The following is a 17,906-nucleotide window of genomic DNA, read 5'->3' on the forward strand; positions in this document are numbered from 1 at the left end:
GGCGGGGGGAGGCGGGTCGCGGGTGATGGGGTGGGGGACGGGGAATGGGTCCGGGGCTGGTGGGGACGGGCAGTGTCCCAAGAGGCTGGGGTTACGTGGGTGGGTGCCACTCTTTTTAGAACAAAAACCCTAACCGGAATGGACGTTTCCAGGCTTAAGGTTTGCATGACCAAAAGGCCGCAGATGGGAGGGGGTGTGAAGGAGCCATAAGTGAGTTCTGTTGAACATCCAGAAGGTGCTTCCTTCACGGGGCTCGCTCCTCATCACAGAAGATGAGTGACTCAGTCCAGAGGGCAGGAGGGCCCTGGACATCTGGGCCAGAATGAAAACCCATCAGCTTTACTTCTCCCTTCTGCCTCCTCTGACTTGGTTTCCTCGAACTCAGTGTCTCGGGAGCCAAGTGCCAAGCTGCGGAAGAAGGTAGATGGATGCCGCAGAGACGCCAGACTGAGCACCGGTAGTGGGCAGCAGGAGCTAGAGTGAATCAAAAGTCTTACGTGGTGTTGGCGGTCACGTCCTGCTCCTGGTTGGTTGCGGAAGATGTGAGGTGGTCTTCATCCTGAGTGATGCCTTTGGGGGGGGGGGGGAAGGAAGGAGGACAGGGACAGGAGAGAGTTCCAGAACCTGAGAGCACAATCCTGAGAGTGATCTCACTAAGGGCCCAGGATTTTGGAACTTGGGCTGCCTGCTAGGCCCTTATATGAGAGATGTAGTAGGGAGAAGGAGTGACAGCTGGCTGAAGGGCCCCCACAATCCTCCCCGACACCCTAGGAGAGCAGCCTCTCTCCGCTTGTCCCAGGGTGCCATGGAGATGGAGAGCGCGGTGGCCTCCACATGTTTCCACCAGCCTCACATGGAGAGGAAGATGAGTGCGATGACCTGTGAGATCTTCAACGAGCTTAGACTAGAGGGCAAGCTCTGCGACGTGGTCATCAAGGTCAATGGCTTTGAGTTCAATGCCCACAAGAACATCCTCTGTAGCTGCAGTTCCTATTTTAGGTATAACAGGGTTGCTGGACTAAGCCAAAAGGGGGAACGGGGCTCATTCTGAGACATTTTGGTTCATTTCATATTTCCCGCCCCATTATCTTAAGTTTAGGGACACTGTCAAAGCCCTGGGCTCCTGTAGACTGGCTCCTTTGTCTTCTGAAGAGGCACAGTTAGGGCCAGAGCCTCTTCTGTCTCGTTTTCATCTAGATTTCAACCAACTATTGGTGGGCCAGATGCTTTTTTTCTTTGATTTTCACCCAAACCAACCTTTGGGAAGGTTGGACACATGTAGTGGATTTCCTGCTTAAACCTAGATGACAATGCCACTTCAGCCACCCCTTAAGCCCCTATCTGAGACTATCTCAAACAGGGTGACAAATTAACAAGGACTGAGAGGGTGGGAAGGGGGATGAGGGGAAAGAACCAAGGAAATATTTTTCAGAAGAAAAAGGGAGTTTGAGCCAAAACTATTGTAACCCAGGAAGTAAAAGACCTAGTTGGTTCATGAGCTGAAAATATTTGAGTACTCAGTTCCAATGAAGATATGATAAGTGCCTGCCACCCGTTGCTAAAAATTCTCATTCATCTAGACCTAGAGCAGGGTATACAAAAAGACCAAATAGTGACTATTTTAAGCTTTGCAGGCCGTACAGTCTCTGTCACAACTACTCCACTCTGCCTTTAGTAGGAAAGCAGCCATAGACAATACTAAATGAAAGGGCATGGCTGTGTTCCAATAAAATTATTTATGAATACCGAAATTTGAATTTAATTTCCAGGTGTCACAAAATATTTTTTCCCCATTTAAAAATGTAAAAAATATTCTTAGCTCATGTGCAGTACAAAAACAAGAGTTGGGCTGAATTTGGCCGAGAGGCTGTAGGTTTTCAGAACTCTTCTCTAGAGAATTTGATCTCTGAGCCCACATTCCCTTAAACTTCTTAGAAAAAGGAAGGAAAAATATATTAGGGCAGGGACTTCTGTCCTCTGCAACACCTAGAGAAGTACCTAGCTACATAGTAGGGACCCAATAAGTTGTTGTGGAATAGTAGTCATTTTACTCATTCAATAGTTATTTATTGAGTGCCTATTTTGTGACAGGTACTGGAAATAAAACAATGTATAAACATTCCTGTTCTCGTAAAGTTTACCTTCCAGTAGGGAGAACAGGCATTTAATAAATAAAATACATATTAGATCATAAGTGCTAGGGAAAAAAAGGAAGCTAGAGAGTAGTCAGTGGCAATTTTAAATAGGATTATCACTTTGCTGACAAAGTGACATTTGAGCAAAGACTTCAAGGGGCTGCGGTCTTGGGAAATAACAGAGATCTTGGGAGAGCCTTCCAGGCAGAGTACAAAGCAAAGTGCAAAGATGAAAGCATCTCTGGTGTATTCAAGGAAAGCAAGGCCAGCAGGGCTGGAGCAAGGTGAGGAGGAAGGCGAGAGGAAATATGGTTAGAGAGGTATTCATGGTCCGGATCCCAGAGGTCTTTTGTAGTCCCTGGTAAGGACTTTGTATTTTACTCTGAGTAACGAGGGAAGTCAGTGGAAGGTTCTGAGTGGAAGAGGAGCATAAACTCATAAGAATCATGCTGGTGGCTGGGATAAGACTATAAACTCTGGAGGTGTCAAAAGCAGAAGCAGAGAGATCAGTTGGGAGGTTTACTCCCAATAATCTAGGCAAGAGCTGGTGGTAGCTCACACCAAGAAGGTAGCAATGAGAGAGGTGAGAAGCGATCGGATTCTGGATATGTGTTGATTGAATAATACTTGTTTTAAAAGTGTATTTGCTCAAGTTTAATTTCCTTAATTAAGGTAGAATTTGGTGGGCAATGGGCTGAGACAGAAAAAGACCTGGGTCTTACTCCCAGCTGTAGATCCCAGTTTCTCCATCCACAAAATGGGAAAAAGCCTACTTATCATGAAGATAGGAATAAAAGTGACCAAAGTCAAAGTTCCTGGAAAGGTTCTCTTGACCACTGTATAAAACCTACCCTCCTCCCCCCCGCTTCCTCACGCCAATTTATTTCCAATTGACTTATTGTGCACACTATTTGGAAAATGTCCAAATTTTCCACAACAAGAGAAGGTGGCGGGGGGAGGGAACATGGCAAACTAGAGAGAAATATTTCAGTGACTGCTAGTTTCTTTCTTTCTTCCAGAGCTTTGTTTACAAGTGGCTGGAACAACACTGAAAAGAAGGTATACAACATCCCTGGCATTTCCCCCGACATGATGAAGCTAATTATCGAATATGCGTACACCCGGACCATCCCCATCACACCAGAGAACGTGGAGAAGCTGCTGGCTGCTGCAGACCAATTTAACATCATGGGTATTGTCAGGGGTTGCTGTGAGTTCCTCAAGTCGGAGCTGTGTTTGGTTAATTGTATCGGCATCTGCAAGTTCACAGACTACTACTACTGCCCCGAACTGAGGCGGAAGGCCTACATGTTCATACTGCACAACTTTGAGGAGATGGTGAAAGTCTCAGCAGAGTTTTTAGAGCTCTCAGTCACTGAACTTAAGGATATCATTGAGAAAGATGAGCTCAACGTCAAGCAAGAAGATGCTGTATTTGAGGCCATTATAAAATGGATTTCTCATGACCCCCAAAATAGGAAGCAGCATATTTCAGTTTTGCTTCCCAAGGTCGTTTAGTTATTCTTTTGTGGGATGCTTAATTGCTTTTTTTTTTTTTTTTTTTTTTGCCCACGCCACATGGCTTGTGGGATCTTACTTCCACAACCAGGGATCGAACCCATGCCCCTGCAGTGGAAGCTCGGAGTCCTAACCACTGGACTGCCAGAGAATTCCCTTAATTGCTCACTTTTGATTCATTTATCCCAGAGGGATTGTCCCAAGAGCCATACTCAGGTGTTTGACAGATTCCAAGGCTGTGGTCATACTTACATATACTTATATATGTACATCTATAGAAGGCATCCCCTGCTATTCTCTGGAATTTTGCAATTTTCTCTGCCCTTGGCATTGCTAGTTCCTTCTGCTCCAGTTATATTCTCTTTGACCAAGATTCTCCCTGATAGTGGGGGAAGGAGAGGGCAGGCCTTCAAAAGAATTCTAAAGGGTCTTCCTCTCACCCCTTTCCTTCTGTGAGTTTCCCCAACCAAAATAGGAGTTGGACAAGAAACCAGATCATGAGTATTGCACTCAATTGTAGCCATTTGGTGCTAATTCATGTTATTTTACATATAGAGGCATAGATATCCAATTACTGAACAATGACCGCAGCTCTTTCTGGTCTAACAGTCCTGTCCAGGGGCCAAGGAATGGACTAGCTCTGTGACCATTTGAGGTGGCTTCTATCTCACTCATTCTCAGCATCCAAATGTATACCACCTCCAAAAAACAAATATTTAAACTGTGAGCTGTAAATTACAAAAACAAAACAAAACATGACCCTACTGCATTCAGAGGAGACTGTAAAACTGCGGGCTTAAGGACATGGGTTTTCCAGACACCATACCTCATCTGAATGACTTTCTGTATTTCCTTCTTAGGTTCGCCTGGCTCTAATGCATGCTGAATACTTCATGAACAATGTTAAGATGAATGACTATGTCAAAGACAGTGAGGAATGCAAGCCAGTCATCATTAATGCACTGAGGGCCATGTATGACCTAAACATGAACGGACCTTCTAATTCTGACTTCACCAACCCACTCACCAGACCCCGCCTGCCCTATGCCATCCTATTTGCAGTTGGTGGCTGGAGTGGTGGGAGCCCCACCAATGCCATTGAGGCATATGATGCTCGGGCAGACAGATGGCTGAATGTCACTTGTGAGGAAGAGAGTCCTCGTGCCTACCACGGGGCAGCTTATTTGAAAGGCTATGTTTATATCATTGGGGGGTTCGATAGTGTAGACTATTTCAATAGTGTTAAGCGTTTTAACCCAGTCAAGAAAACGTGGCACCAGGTGGCCCCGATGCACTCCAGGCGTTGCTATGTCAGCGTGACAGTCCTCAGTAATTTTATTTACGCCATGGGAGGATTTGATGGCTACGTGCGTCTCAACACTGCTGAACGTTATGAGCCAGAGACCAACCAGTGGACACTCATTGCCCCCATGCACGAACAGAGGAGTGATGCGAGTGCCACAACACTCCATGGAAAGGTAAGACACCGGGGGAAGGTGGGGTTAGGAGATGTGAAAGCAAACAAGCCTGGAAATAATAGATGGAAAACAGAAGTGGCAGTATTCACTTTGCAATACTAACTCCTTCATCAGATGACTAAGTGGCCCTTTGTAACTATCTTTTCTGATTTGACTTATTAAAAAGCAATGCATGCACATGTGGAAAAAAGAAACTCAGACTGAAGACTGGCATCAGAAGTGTCCCCTGCCCCCAGCCACCACCATATACACACCCTTTCTTTCTACTCCCCAATTTTTTTAAAGAAATTCACGTTCTTTTATTTATTTATTTATTTATTTATGACTGTGTTGAGTCTCCGCCTCTGTGCGAGGGCTCTCTCCAGTTGCGGCAAGTGGGGACCACTCTTCATCGCGGTGCGCGGGCCTCTCACCATCGCGGCCTCTCTTGTTGCGGAGCACAGGCTCCAGACGCGCAGGCTCAGCAATTGTGGCCCACGGGCCCAGCTACTCCGCGGCATGTGGGATCCTCCCAGACCAGGGCTCGAACCCGTGTCCCCCGCACCGGCACGCAGACTCTCAACCACTGCGCCACCAGGGAAGCCCTCTACTCCCCAATTTTAATAATCTTGGAACTCTCTTCACACAGGTCTACATATGTGGTGGGTTTAACGGAAATGAATGCCTGTTTACAGCAGAAGTGTACGACGCTGAGAGTAATCAGTGGACAGTCATAGCACCCATGAGAAGCAGGAGGAGTGGAATAGGCGTAATTGCTTATGGAGAACACATATATGCGGTGAGTTTCTTTTGTACAACAAAAATTATAGCCCTAGATTTTCTATTAGCAAATAGGTTTACACTACCACTGGGAAGAATTTGAAAGCTTTCTTCCATGGAAGACAGTGGAAGAGGGAGGTATGAAATCACTGGTCCCCCCCCCCTCCCCAAAGAGGGCATCCTCAGCAAACAGAAGCGATGGTTAACAGCCAGCTGTGTTTCCTCTGCTGTCCACAGGTAGGCGGCTTTGACGGAGCTAATCGACTTAGGAGTGCAGAAGCCTACAGCCCAGCGGCTAATACTTGGCGCACGATCCCCACTATGTTTAATCCTCGTAGCAATTTTGGTATCGAGGTGGTAGACGACCTCTTGTTTGTGGTGGGTGGCTTTAATGGCTTTACCACCACCTTTAATGTTGAGTGCTATGATGAAAAGACTGAAGAGTGGTATGATGCTCATGACATGAGTATATACCGCAGTGCTCTGAGCTGCTGTGTGGTACCAGGGCTGGCCAATGTTGGGGAATACGCAGCTAGACGAGACAACTTCACAGGATTAGCACTGCGTGATGAAGTAAAGTATTCCGCCTCGACAAGTACCCTACCTGTATGAGCCTCTTCATTTAGCTAATAAAAAGTCTCAGCAATAAGAATTCTTTCTTTTAAATAAATGCAGTGTTTAAACTTGTAAGAATATTGGAAAGTGTTCAACTTAAGGGAGCCAAGGGTTGCATGACTGAAGGGAATAAGGGGGGAGGAAGAAAGCAATTATATTCAATGGTGCAGAATTAAAAAGGAAAAATCACAGTGCAAATCAGCTCTAAAGAAATACATTTATTTAAAACTTACATTGAGATGATTAGTAGCTATAACACAGAACAAGATAGCTTTAGGAACATAAAACAAGCTATTTTACAATGTAATGTCTCAAAGTGTCCTAAATTCTACATCTCCTCTGACTTAAAGGGGGGCAGTCAAGATTATACTTGCAGTAGATAGGGGCTTGATACTGTTAGCCCAGAAAACTCACTGTATCAACTGGAACTAAATATTTATTTTACAAATAACTCAAAGAGCCCCAGCACATGGATCATAAGATCTTCACCCATGTAGCAAGCACTACTTTTCACGAGTGCATTATGCAGGAGGATTAAGTTAACAAGTGCTCTATTGTATGTGCTTCACTGTCAGACATTTCCAGTAATGGTCATGGAGAGTAAGACAAAAGCCCTACAAAGGTAATCAACAAAGAGTGGTTATTTGGCTATCTAATTAAATTCCTTGAAGTAAAAATGACTATTATGTTATTGTTATTGTATTACATCACGACTATGAGCTGTTTTGTTTCCAATGACCAAAACATATTATAATGTAAGCATTATAACAAAAACAAAAATGGACTATTCTCAAGAAAGTAACAAACTGGAGTGATGAACTGTGACAGAATGTTTAACAGTTTAAAAAAGGAGAGACTGAATTGTTTCACCAAATATTCTACACTTAAATGACAACCTATAAACACCCTATGTTTCTAGTGTAGGCAGAGAACTTGCTTCACAATTCTACATATTTGGAAAAGACATGAAATGTGGCCGATACACCCTTCTTATTTAAGCTTAGTTTGAGGCAAGTACAAAAAAACCTCCCTTTGGTTATGCTTGATTAGGCCAAGTAACTAAAATATACAATTCAGCTTATGTGTCTACCAATAGTATAGTGTTCATATTAGAATTATGAAGCAGAGAATGAAGTATTTAAACATACCACGTCTACACTAGCAAGAAACATAAAGAGGAAAAAAAGTGTGCCCTAGAAACTGCCTTACCAGCAGCCTGAAGAGTTTAATATACAAAAGAACAGAAATCTGCCATAAACACTATCTTTCCAGCTTCAAACTTCTGTCCTACATAAAAAAAGATTTCAAAATTTTTTTGGTCCCAGAAATACAATACAAAATCAAGTAATCAAGACAAAACTGATGTCAATGAATTTTGAGGTTTTTTTTTTTTTTTTTTAGCAAAGTAGTTTTGAATTGGCACAGCAAAAGCAAAGTTGGATATCAAGATACACAAGACTAATCATGCAAACAACTGCAAGTGAGATGTATTACTTAAACACTAAGCTCATGACTGACATTCTCAATATATACACTGATTTTTTTTTTTTTTTTTTTAACCATGGTGGGGTAGGTATAGTTAAAGGATATCCATTCTAAGATATAAGCAGCCTCACTCAAAGTTATGTGTAGTTATTACTTTTTGGTATAATCAATTCCTCTCTTTTCCTTCTACAAAACAAAAACAAAAGCAAAAAAGGTTTGCTTGAATACATATTAAGCTGTCTTTTTAAAGCTGTATTTTTAACTGCTTAAATTATCAAACACAATCTTTAAGTTTTCATCAAAAAGGAAATTTCTTTCCCAAAGAGCCATTTTAGGCTGGTCATCATAATCAGAACCTTTCCAAATACTGCGGGAAGTTATTTCCAGTTTAGAATTTCAGAATGTCAGCCTTGAACAGATTTAAGCAAATCTGGTTTCTTTCCTTATTAACAAGTTAGTTAGGATATTTCAGAAACACAAGTTACTGATGTGAAATCACACATGTGAATTCAAATATGAAAATTAGGAATTCAGTAGTCAGGAACCCTGCACACATCATCATGCAAGGAAGGACTTACCCTCTCTTTCCAGCCATGGCCTAGGCTGCCTGCCGAGTTAAAAAACAACAGTTTCAATCACGTTTTCAAAACCAGATTATACCTAAATCTTATGAGTTATGACTTCCGCCACATCATGTGAAAAAAAGATAACCCTACAAATAACTTGGTAATGACTGTCTCAGAAGACAACTCTGAGACCAAAAAAAAAAAAAAAAAAAAGGCAATCAAAAACCTTACACCCTTCTGGAGAGAAACTGGCACCTTAGTGAGCTACTAAATTATTTCAACAGCACCAAGAAAAGGCAGTTTGCTAGCACAGTCTTATCAGAGAGAAATGAGAACTTCATTCAATGAACTTTTCTGTCTTACTTGCACAGACCTCTCACAACTACTTAGCACTTCTCAGAATCCAAATAGCTTTTATTAAAATAACTACAAATAAATGGAAATTAAGAAAACAGTAGAGGTGGGGTAGGATAATATATCCTCATATAGAAATAGACTTGCAGTCTCCCATCCCTACCCCGGCCTAAATTAAACGGTTTTAAAGCAGATTTCCAACACATTATTGAAAAACTTTGTCCTAAGCAGGGATACCAATTCAGAAATTTCAGTTAAGTTCTTAGTATAGAGTCCAAGGGCTAAACATTAACAGTCTCACAGCACACTGAGAGCCAAAATTCCTGGTTGTGCTTTTTTTCCTTTTGATGTTTGATCCAACTAATAAGATTAACTATATTGGACTAGGGGAAAAAAAAAAAAATCACTGTACTTGGAATTCACCTTCTAGAATGGTATTTCAGAATGTCTAAGAAGGTAGAGACATTCTGAAAGAAACAAGAAAAGTATACTGGACCCACACTTCAAACCATTAGAGCAGGAGTCCCTTATGTTAACTGAGCACTAAAAGTCAACCTAAGTGGTAATTTGCATAAAGCCTGGGCGCAGATAAGAGTATCAGAAGAATGCATAAATAAAAGATAACCATAGTGATAAATTTTTAAGAGCCATAATTATGCGCCCAAATGTAGTATTCTAGGCTCAGGCAAAGTTCCAATGAAAGTCTAGGGCAACTAGATAAAACATTGTAATAATCCAGGCTGAGAAATAATAAGGCTTCTCTTTAGCAACATTTCTCTAAATTGTTACTTCCTTCCCATTTTGAAAAAAGTTTCTTTTAGAAAGGAATGGTAAGGATTCCATACAATATGCATCAGAGCAAAATTTAAAATTGAAGGCATTGTGTCGATTGTCATTGGCATTATTTACACTCATTAATTTATCTTCAAATAAGCCTGCAACTCCCGAAAAAAGCGTTTTTAAATTTTTCAGTGCCTTTCTTACTCTAGACTAATAATACTTTTCTTCTTAGAGAAACAAATTTCACAGATATAACTTCCTCTGTATTCAATCAGCTAAAGATCAGTACTCTTGCCAACTACCATTGTCTCAGAGTGATGACTTGAAGTTCATAACACAGTTGCTGAAGAAATGAAAAATACTCAAAAAATACATGAGCCAATCACAAATTTCTCATCAATCATCTCTTCCAGAAATAAACAAGATAGCATTTGTAGATAAACAAATACAAAAAAGTATCAATGCAAACATTCTGAAATCATCTTGCTGAAATATTGTGCTTTTTCCTTCAAATTTCAATCTCACTATTGCACATACCTCCTGTAGATGACGGCTCAATGCATAAATTCTGATCTTGTCAAAACCAACCATTCGGGAAAAAAATGAAAAAGATTATCAAAGTAAATGTGCAAATATAACTGGTGCTTAAAGCATGTTCAAAACATAAGACCCTAAGACAAAGGAGTTATAACTTGCTGGCAGACAAACAGTCAAGTAACTACACCTGGTTTTTCCACTTAGCTGAATAAGATCTTATTAAAGATAACACACACACAAACCAAAGATGGATAAAGACTGCAAACTAACAAAAATTACCATGTATTGAATTGATCTTCTCATTCTTCAGTTTTTGACTATATTTCCTTTATATGGGGCGATAATCAGTTCATGTAGAAAATAAGTTATCGACATACTTTTTCAAGTAACAGTCTGGGTATCTTCAGCCTCATGAACAGGTATAACTGTTTTGAGCTGCACATATCAGAGAACCTAGCATTCTATCTGAGAGCTTGGCACTCGTCGCATGTTTAGGGCGTGTCGATGTATTTCTTGCATCTGTCTGATCCGGTCCTTCTGCCACATTAAGTTTTGAGGCATAGGATATCTCTGAGTGCCATGCAAGTACCGGTATGGGATTCTCACATGGCAGGCAGTGGCTCTACAACGAGGCTGTGGCATGGGAGGAAGAAGCATCCACCTCTTTCTCTCAGCACAATATCGGTAAGCTTCTTTCCGATACTGTTTGTCGATATCATCACTGTTTTTCCAGCCTCCAATAATGAAAACGTCATCTTTGTAATAGCAAATGGCCGCTCCTTCGATGCTTAGGACTTCTGGAGGTAAGCTTTCAAGGATCTCATCGGAAACTTGGCTGGCAATTTTTCTTACTGCCTCTTCATTTTCTAAAGAATAACTCTTGGGACAGCATGAGGCTGTCTGATAAAAGTTTGAATTGACCACAGACATTTGGAAAAAGCAGTAATTGTCAATAAGTGGCAAAGATTCCACATCTTGCCACTGTCGAGTCTCCGTATCGTAACAAGTGATGACAGCCTTTAATCCATCTTCAGTGTCCCGGTCCACAGGAGTGCGGGCAGCGATGTACACAAACCGGTCTTCAATGGCTAGTGCTTTAACATCTCGAAGAATCTTTGGTGCTGATTCCAGGTTGTGCCATTTATCAAGCTCGGGATTATAAACAGTCACATCTTTAAAACCAGGACTGAAGTTGCCATGTCCTCCAATGCTGTATAGCTTCCCTTTGACTTCTGTTAGTCCAAAAGAATGCTTCCTTGTCATCAGACTACAAACGTGTTCCCAGGTATTCAAGTTTGGGTTATACCTTTCCACAGTTTTAGCAAACCCTGGTTCCATCGACCCAGCAACATACACGTAGGATTCTGTTACTGCAACAGCATGTCCATCAAGGTGATTATGAATATGGGGTAGGTTTACCCATCTGTCCTCATCGACAAAATATCCCACACATTCACTTAAATAGTCCCCTCCTTCTGACACGCCTCCAATAACCATGATCACGTCCATGTTTTGCCCATAGCGAGGTAATAATGAGACATGAGAAGCGGGATGCTGGAACGTGCCAGACTGTATATTCTCGGCTCTAAGAGCATGCCTCTCCACTGCATCGGCCACTAACTTGACACAAACTTCATTATTGGCCACCAGCCTCTCTGGTTTGACATGACGAGTAAGGTAAGTAGGTTTCATCTGGGACAATCTGAGCAATTTAAAAAGTTCTTCAAAGTATCTCTCTCTCTCTTCAGCATTTCTCTGAACCCATTTCAAAACTGTTTCAAATAGAACCTCTTCAGAATCAACTGTTATCTCCAAGTCCGACAGCCAGTCTCGAATGAGGTGGAAAGGTAAAGTATAAAACTCCTCATCCTGAATTACTTTGTGGAAGTTTCTCCGTATCATATCTGCAGCTTTCAGAGCAAGTTGGCTTAGAGTATACATGTGAGCTAAGCTATGAATGGCCACACAATTAGAGAGATGAAGTTTTTTCTTGAGAAATTCTCCACAAAATTCTTTCAAACGAATTAATAGGAACCTAAAATCAAGAAAAAGAGAAAGGATTAATTTTCAAATGTGCATATTTTATGTGGCTGCACTTTGAATGCATCTGAATTATACAAACTGAAATGTAAGCTTCATCTCACTTCATGCACAACACCTGAAAAAAGCATATCCTCCCAACTTAAAAAGGATTGTCCTGAAAAGTAGGTTTAAAAGCATATATAAAAATCATCTTTATATGATATATTTTAAATTATTTCCATTAGATAGTGTATATGTATTATATATTACACAAAGTATGTATAATATACACACAAAACAGAGTTTTTGATTATGTAAGGTGTTTCAGAACATATCCTTTAATAAAGTACAACAGTCCCATACTTTATTTCCACTTTAATTTGCCCTTGGCAAAGGCAAATCCCAATCCAAACTTGTCTCTGCCATCCTGCCCTAGTCCTTTGCCAGCAACCAGCCTCTTCTTAGATGAGGCTGGGTCTCAGTGAAGAGAATTTCTTTAGCATCAGCTACATGGTACAGGAACTGTGACTCCTGGGAGGCTGTTTGGTCAGCTCTCAGAGGGAATGGCGGTGCAGGCTTTGTGTCAGAGGTTTTAATCTTCTCTTCACCAGAGCTTTCTCCCTGAGTAGCCCAGGGGTGGGGGCAGGGGTGGTGCTCAGGGGTTTTGTCCTGAGCTGGGTTCTCATTAAAGCAGGTGAGGCAAGGCAAACGAAAACGTCTGAAGAAGCCAGGAAATAAAACAACAACAGAAAACATGTAGGATGGTCCCCGTTAAAAAAGTAAAGAAAGTAGTTTGGCATGTAGCTGACTAGATGTTGTTTGCTCACATAAATTAATCTGGCAGAATTCAGCCCCAAGGGTGGCCAATTTGAGACCACTGCTAAAGAGTAAGTCCCCAGAACTGAGAATATTAAATAATGTAAGAATGACTTCATCGGGACTTCCCTGGCGGTCCAGTGGTTAAGACTCCGCGCTTCCACTGCAGGGGGCGCGGGTTCCATCCCTGGTTGGGGAACCAAGATCCCACAGGCCGCTTGGCACGGCCAAAAAAGAAAAAAAAAAAGGAATGACTTCATCAGTCCAGGCCTCTCTCACTTCAGTAATCATTTGCTATTATGATTATTGTGCTTAATAACTGACTGCGATATGAAGATTAATTTCAAGACAGGCTCCCTTCACCCTCTCCAGAGAACACACCATCTCAGACATGAAACAAAGACAAGGTTGAGTGGTAAGAGCTCTAGTGGCTCTCAAACATGTCTGGGTGCCAGGGTCACTCACTCCTGGGCTGCCCCACCCCTACTTCTGATTTTTGGCAGGCACTCCAAGTAAGCCGACACCTATCCCCTTGGACAGGTATTTGGAAACACTGCTCTATGAAAATAACAGCTACTGTATACTAGGCATGTGCCATGTGACAGGCATCATGCTGGGTACTTCCTATTATCTCTTCAGGTTGTAAGTGCCTGCGAGGTAGGTATGATCAACAGAAAGAGTATATGGGGGGAGGTGGGGAGGTAGTAAAGGAATCCTGCCTCAGAGCTGATGGGTGAGATTGGATGTGATGGTGGCAGGGCACTTAGTGCCAAACACAAGGCAGCTGCTCAGCAACTGACATATGGAGAGAAGTTAAAGTTTTAAGTAAACTGTCTGGGGTGTTCTCTCCTCTCCTCACCCCAATTCTCCAGTAAAGCAGCAGTAAATCTGAATGAACACAAGCTCACATGACAGAAGCAAACGTAGCTTGAGTGAGTGCAATGACCCTTCTCTATCCATCTGCATTCAACAAACCTCCCTCTCTTCTCTCAGACCTACATCCACCCACCCAACCCCACCCTCAAATAGACGACCCAATCTCATGCTTTGAGAAAACAGAAGCAGTCAGGCAAAAACTTCATTTTCCCACTATCTTTTTTTTTTCTGGCCGCACCTCGCAGCTTGCGGGATCTTAGTTCCCCGACCAGGGATTGAACCCGGGCCCCGGCAGTGAAAGCACCGAGTCCTAACCACTGGACTGCCGGGGAATTCTCTCCCACTATCCAATCTGTCTGCCTAACAGCTGTACGCTATACTCTGCCTTCCCAGTCCAACTTCTCCACTTTTAATATGGATTCTATCCCCTTCTTGGTTTCAAGGACTTTGATCCTATAACATCAATTTCTCCTCTTCCACAGATTCATTTTTCATCAGCACACAAACATGCTCCACTATCTCCTATCTTGGGGGCGGGGGGGAAGACCTCCCTGGACTCCTCTCCACACATGTCCATGTGTATCATTTTTCTGATCCTCTTGACAGTCAGACTTAAATGGCTCTTGTCAGTGCCATCAAGGACCTCTATTATCACCAAATCCAATGATCGCTTACAGTTGGCAGAGCTGACATGATTGGCTACTCCCTCCTTGACACACTTTAGGCTTCCATGGGATCAGTCTCCTGATCCCTGGAGAACCCTGGAGAACCCCAGGGCTCAGTCCCGCTGTTTCTCTTTTCTATCTACACTCTCTTCCTAAGTAATTTCATCCAGTGCCGAGGCTTTAATTACCACCTATGTGCTAATTTCCTGCCAATCTGTAGCTGCCGGTGCTCATCTATACAACTGCCTACTAGACATTTCCTGGACCAAAAACCAAACTCTTGATTTTCCTCCCAAACACTTTCCTGCAGTCTTCCACATCTAAATAAATAATGAACAAACTCCATCTTTCCAGTGGGTCAAAAAACTAGCAGTCTTTTCCCTAAACCCCCACATCAAATCCATCAGCAAATTCATCTCCTCTGCCTTCAAAATATGTCTAGAATCAAAGCATTTCTCATCACTTTTCCTTCTCCCTCCTCAATCCAAATCTCTACCACCATTGCCACAACCTCCTAAACTAATCTCTCTGCTTCTGCCCTTGCAGCCCCTTCCCCACCACCTCATCCTTTTTCTCAACACAGCAGCATTCTCCAAATCAGACTGCATCATTCCTCTACTCCAAACCTTCCCATGTCATTCAGAGTAAGAGCCCAAGTCCTTCCACAGGCTGACAAAGCCCTGTGGGATCCGGATCCATCCCCATTACCACCTTCAGGCCTCTCCTACTCCTCTCACCCTGCATCCCTTTGATTCAGCCACACTGGCCTCTTGCTATTCTCTAACACCCAGACAAGCACCATCTCAGGGTCTTTGCACCTGTGTCCCCTACCTGAAACACCCTTAACCTCACTTCCTTCGGGTCTTTGCGAAATGTCTTCTTCTTCACGAGGATTTCTCTATCCATCCAATTTTTAAAACAGCTCCTTTACACCAGCACTTTCTATATGCCCCACCATCCATTATTTTTCAAAACAGCTCTAGCAATCACCTAACATGCTGTTTTATTTATTGTCCATCTACCAATGTAAGTGCAATGTGGAAAGGGACTTTTGTCTGTTTTGTTCACTGCTGAATTCCCAGCAGCTTAGAACCCAGTGTCTGAACTGATGCATAATAGGTACTCAATAGGTATCTGTTCAAATAACGAATGTGTAACATAATACTGCCCCCAAAGACTCCTCCCCATCTCCAAACTGCATTCACCTGCCTCCTACCTAGTCTCTGGAACATCCATCTGGGCCCCCTACAATCCATCTTCCACAGCAGCAGAATCATCTTTAAAAATATTTAAATCAGGGGCTTCCCTGGTGGCGCAGTGGTTAAGAATCTGCCTGCCAATGCAGGGAACACGGGTTCGAGCCCTGGTCTCGGAAGATGCCACATGCCGCGGAGCAACCAAGCCCGTGAGCCACAACTACTGAGCTTGCGCGTCTGGAGCTTGTGCTCCGCAACGGGAGAGGCCACGACAGTGAGAGGCCCGCGCACCGCGATGAAGAGAGGCCCCCGCTCTCCGCAGCTGGAGAAAGCCCTCGCACAGAAACTAAGACCCAACGCAGCCAAATATAAATAAATAAATAAATGAATAAATAAATTTATTAAAAAAAAAATTTAAATCAGATAATTTCTTTAGCCAGCTTCCCATCACCCAGTAAAACCCAAACTCCTTTTTCCAACACATTTCACACACCCTTCTCCCCTTCACCCACTAGATCACTGAGTTTTCCTTTTTTACTTCTTCTCTAAGCCAAATGAGATCCCGCCCGAGGGCCTTTGCGCTATCTGCCAGGAATGGTCATTCCCCATCTTTGCATGGCCAGTACTCCGTTGCCGTTTAAAGGTCTGTTTAAATGTCACCTCCTCAGAAAGGTCTTTCCTCTACGCAATCACTATCCTTTCAACCTTTTTAAATGTCAACACAGTACTTATTACATGCGGACCTTCTTCATTGCCTTTGTCCCTTCACCTGGAGTCTGACAGGGAGCCCTCGCCGGACTGGCAGGCTGCAACCTCAGCACCCAGCGCAGGGGCGGCCCCACAGCACACAGCAGGCGCTCAATAAGTATCAAACGAATGCACTTCGTCAGGGCTCACTCGAGCCCACCCTGGGCACTACCCTCCCCGCCTTCTCCTGCGCCCTCCCTGGATGCGGCCCTCGGTCGGCGAGCATCCCCACCCCCGCCCTGCACATCCCGCCTCCGCCACCTACCTGTCGGCCAACTCCAGCACCTCGTGCACACTGCCCGTGCTGACGCGGATGCGCCCGGTGTACATGTATTCGATAACGGCTTCCACCGTGTCGGGTTCGGGCCCGGGCTCGGAGCTCCACTTGCGCATCTCCACCCGGCCCGAGCGGGACTCGGAGAACTGGCCCGAGAGCAGGGGCGTGAAGTACTCGGTGGCGGCGGCCAGCACCGAGCGGTGGGCCCGGAACTCGCGGCCTCCCGCACCGCCGAAGCACAAGGTAATGTCGCAGAAGAGGCCCTGGCGCCGCTGCTCGTTCTGCCTCCATGACAGCTCCGAGCAGTGAGAGCTGCACTCGAAATCCTCGGCCTCCGGGCCCGGGTCGCCCCCGCTCGCCTCCATTGCAGACAAGCCAGGCCCAGGCCCGAAGTCCACCGTGCCGCTGCCTCTGACTTCGGCGGCCAGCCCCGCCGAGCCGGCGGCGGCCGTCTCCATGCTCTCCATCTCTAGCACCTGCAGAGATGCAGCCGCAGCCGCCGCTGCTGCCGCCGCCACCGCCGCCGCCGCCATCTTGACGCCGCCGCCCCCAACCCCCCCCAAGTCTCCGAAGGATACGGCTGTTCTGGTGCGACACAGAGGGATTCTGGGAATAAATAGTGGGCGCGGGGCGGAGCCGGCCGCCGCTGGGTTTGCGCATGCGCCTCCCCACCCGACCTAACGCGCCCCCTCAGGTAAGGTGCAAACGTACTGCTCCCCAGTTATGACTGTCTCCCCGGGGGCCGCCCATCCACACGCCCTTGGGAGGATGGCTGTTTCCATCCCCTTAGAGAGCAGCGTGCTCTTCGTGATCGTTTTGTAAAACAAAAGCCACCTTAGACCCTTACCCAGTGTTGTCTTGGGTGGCAACATTGGATTTTTATTTAAAGGTTTAGAATGGCCTTGGAGTAAAAATTGAAAAAGACTCGAGACTGAGCCCCAGTTAAGTGGATGCGGGTGAGCAACTTATTATCTCTGAACTAATTTATCTTTCTAAAAACGGGATACTGTCTAGATTGGAAGATCGCTGTGAGGATTAAATGAGATGCTTGTCAGGTGTTTTACATAGTGCTTGGTCCAC

At 44.2% G+C, this 17,906-nt stretch overlaps 2 protein-coding genes across 8 annotated transcripts; one reads left to right on the plus strand and one right to left on the minus strand.

Moving 5' to 3' along the window:
* Positions 1-58: 58 nt before the first annotated feature.
* Positions 59-9,529, plus strand: KLHL10 (kelch like family member 10). Of its 6 annotated transcripts, XM_082371407.1 has the most exons (6): positions 59-526; positions 800-999; positions 3,155-3,644; positions 4,514-5,131; positions 5,760-5,909; positions 6,128-9,529. In XM_082371407.1, exons 2-6 carry the CDS (start codon positions 806-808, stop codon positions 6,500-6,502), a joined length of 1,827 nt encoding a protein of 608 aa, XP_082227533.1. In that variant the 5' UTR covers positions 59-526; positions 800-805; the 3' UTR covers positions 6,503-9,529. The 6 variants fall into 6 exon arrangements, with proteins under 6 accessions (XP_082227533.1, XP_082227534.1, XP_082227535.1 ...); XM_082371408.1 differs by lacking the exon at positions 800-999 and having other exon boundaries at positions 59-542; XM_082371409.1 differs by lacking the exon at positions 800-999.
* On the minus strand, positions 6,704-17,518 carry KLHL11 (kelch like family member 11). Of its 2 annotated transcripts, XR_014238319.1 has the most exons (3): positions 16,815-17,518; positions 10,507-12,262; positions 6,704-8,597 (listed from the first exon to the last, which is right to left on the minus strand). XR_014238319.1 is itself a non-coding variant. In XM_082371396.1 (2 exons), exons 1-2 carry the CDS (start codon positions 17,357-17,359, stop codon positions 10,681-10,683), a joined length of 2,127 nt encoding a protein of 708 aa, XP_082227522.1. In that variant the 5' UTR covers positions 17,360-17,518; the 3' UTR covers positions 6,704-10,680. The 2 variants fall into 2 exon arrangements, 1 of the variants encoding a protein (XP_082227522.1); XM_082371396.1 differs by having other exon boundaries at positions 6,704-12,262.
* Positions 17,519-17,906: the final 388 nt, after the last annotated feature.

The sequence above is a fragment of the Balaenoptera borealis genome (assembly GCF_965194805.1).
Source record: "Balaenoptera borealis genome assembly, chromosome: 20".
Classification (NCBI taxonomy): domain Eukaryota; kingdom Metazoa; phylum Chordata; class Mammalia; order Artiodactyla; family Balaenopteridae; genus Balaenoptera; species Balaenoptera borealis.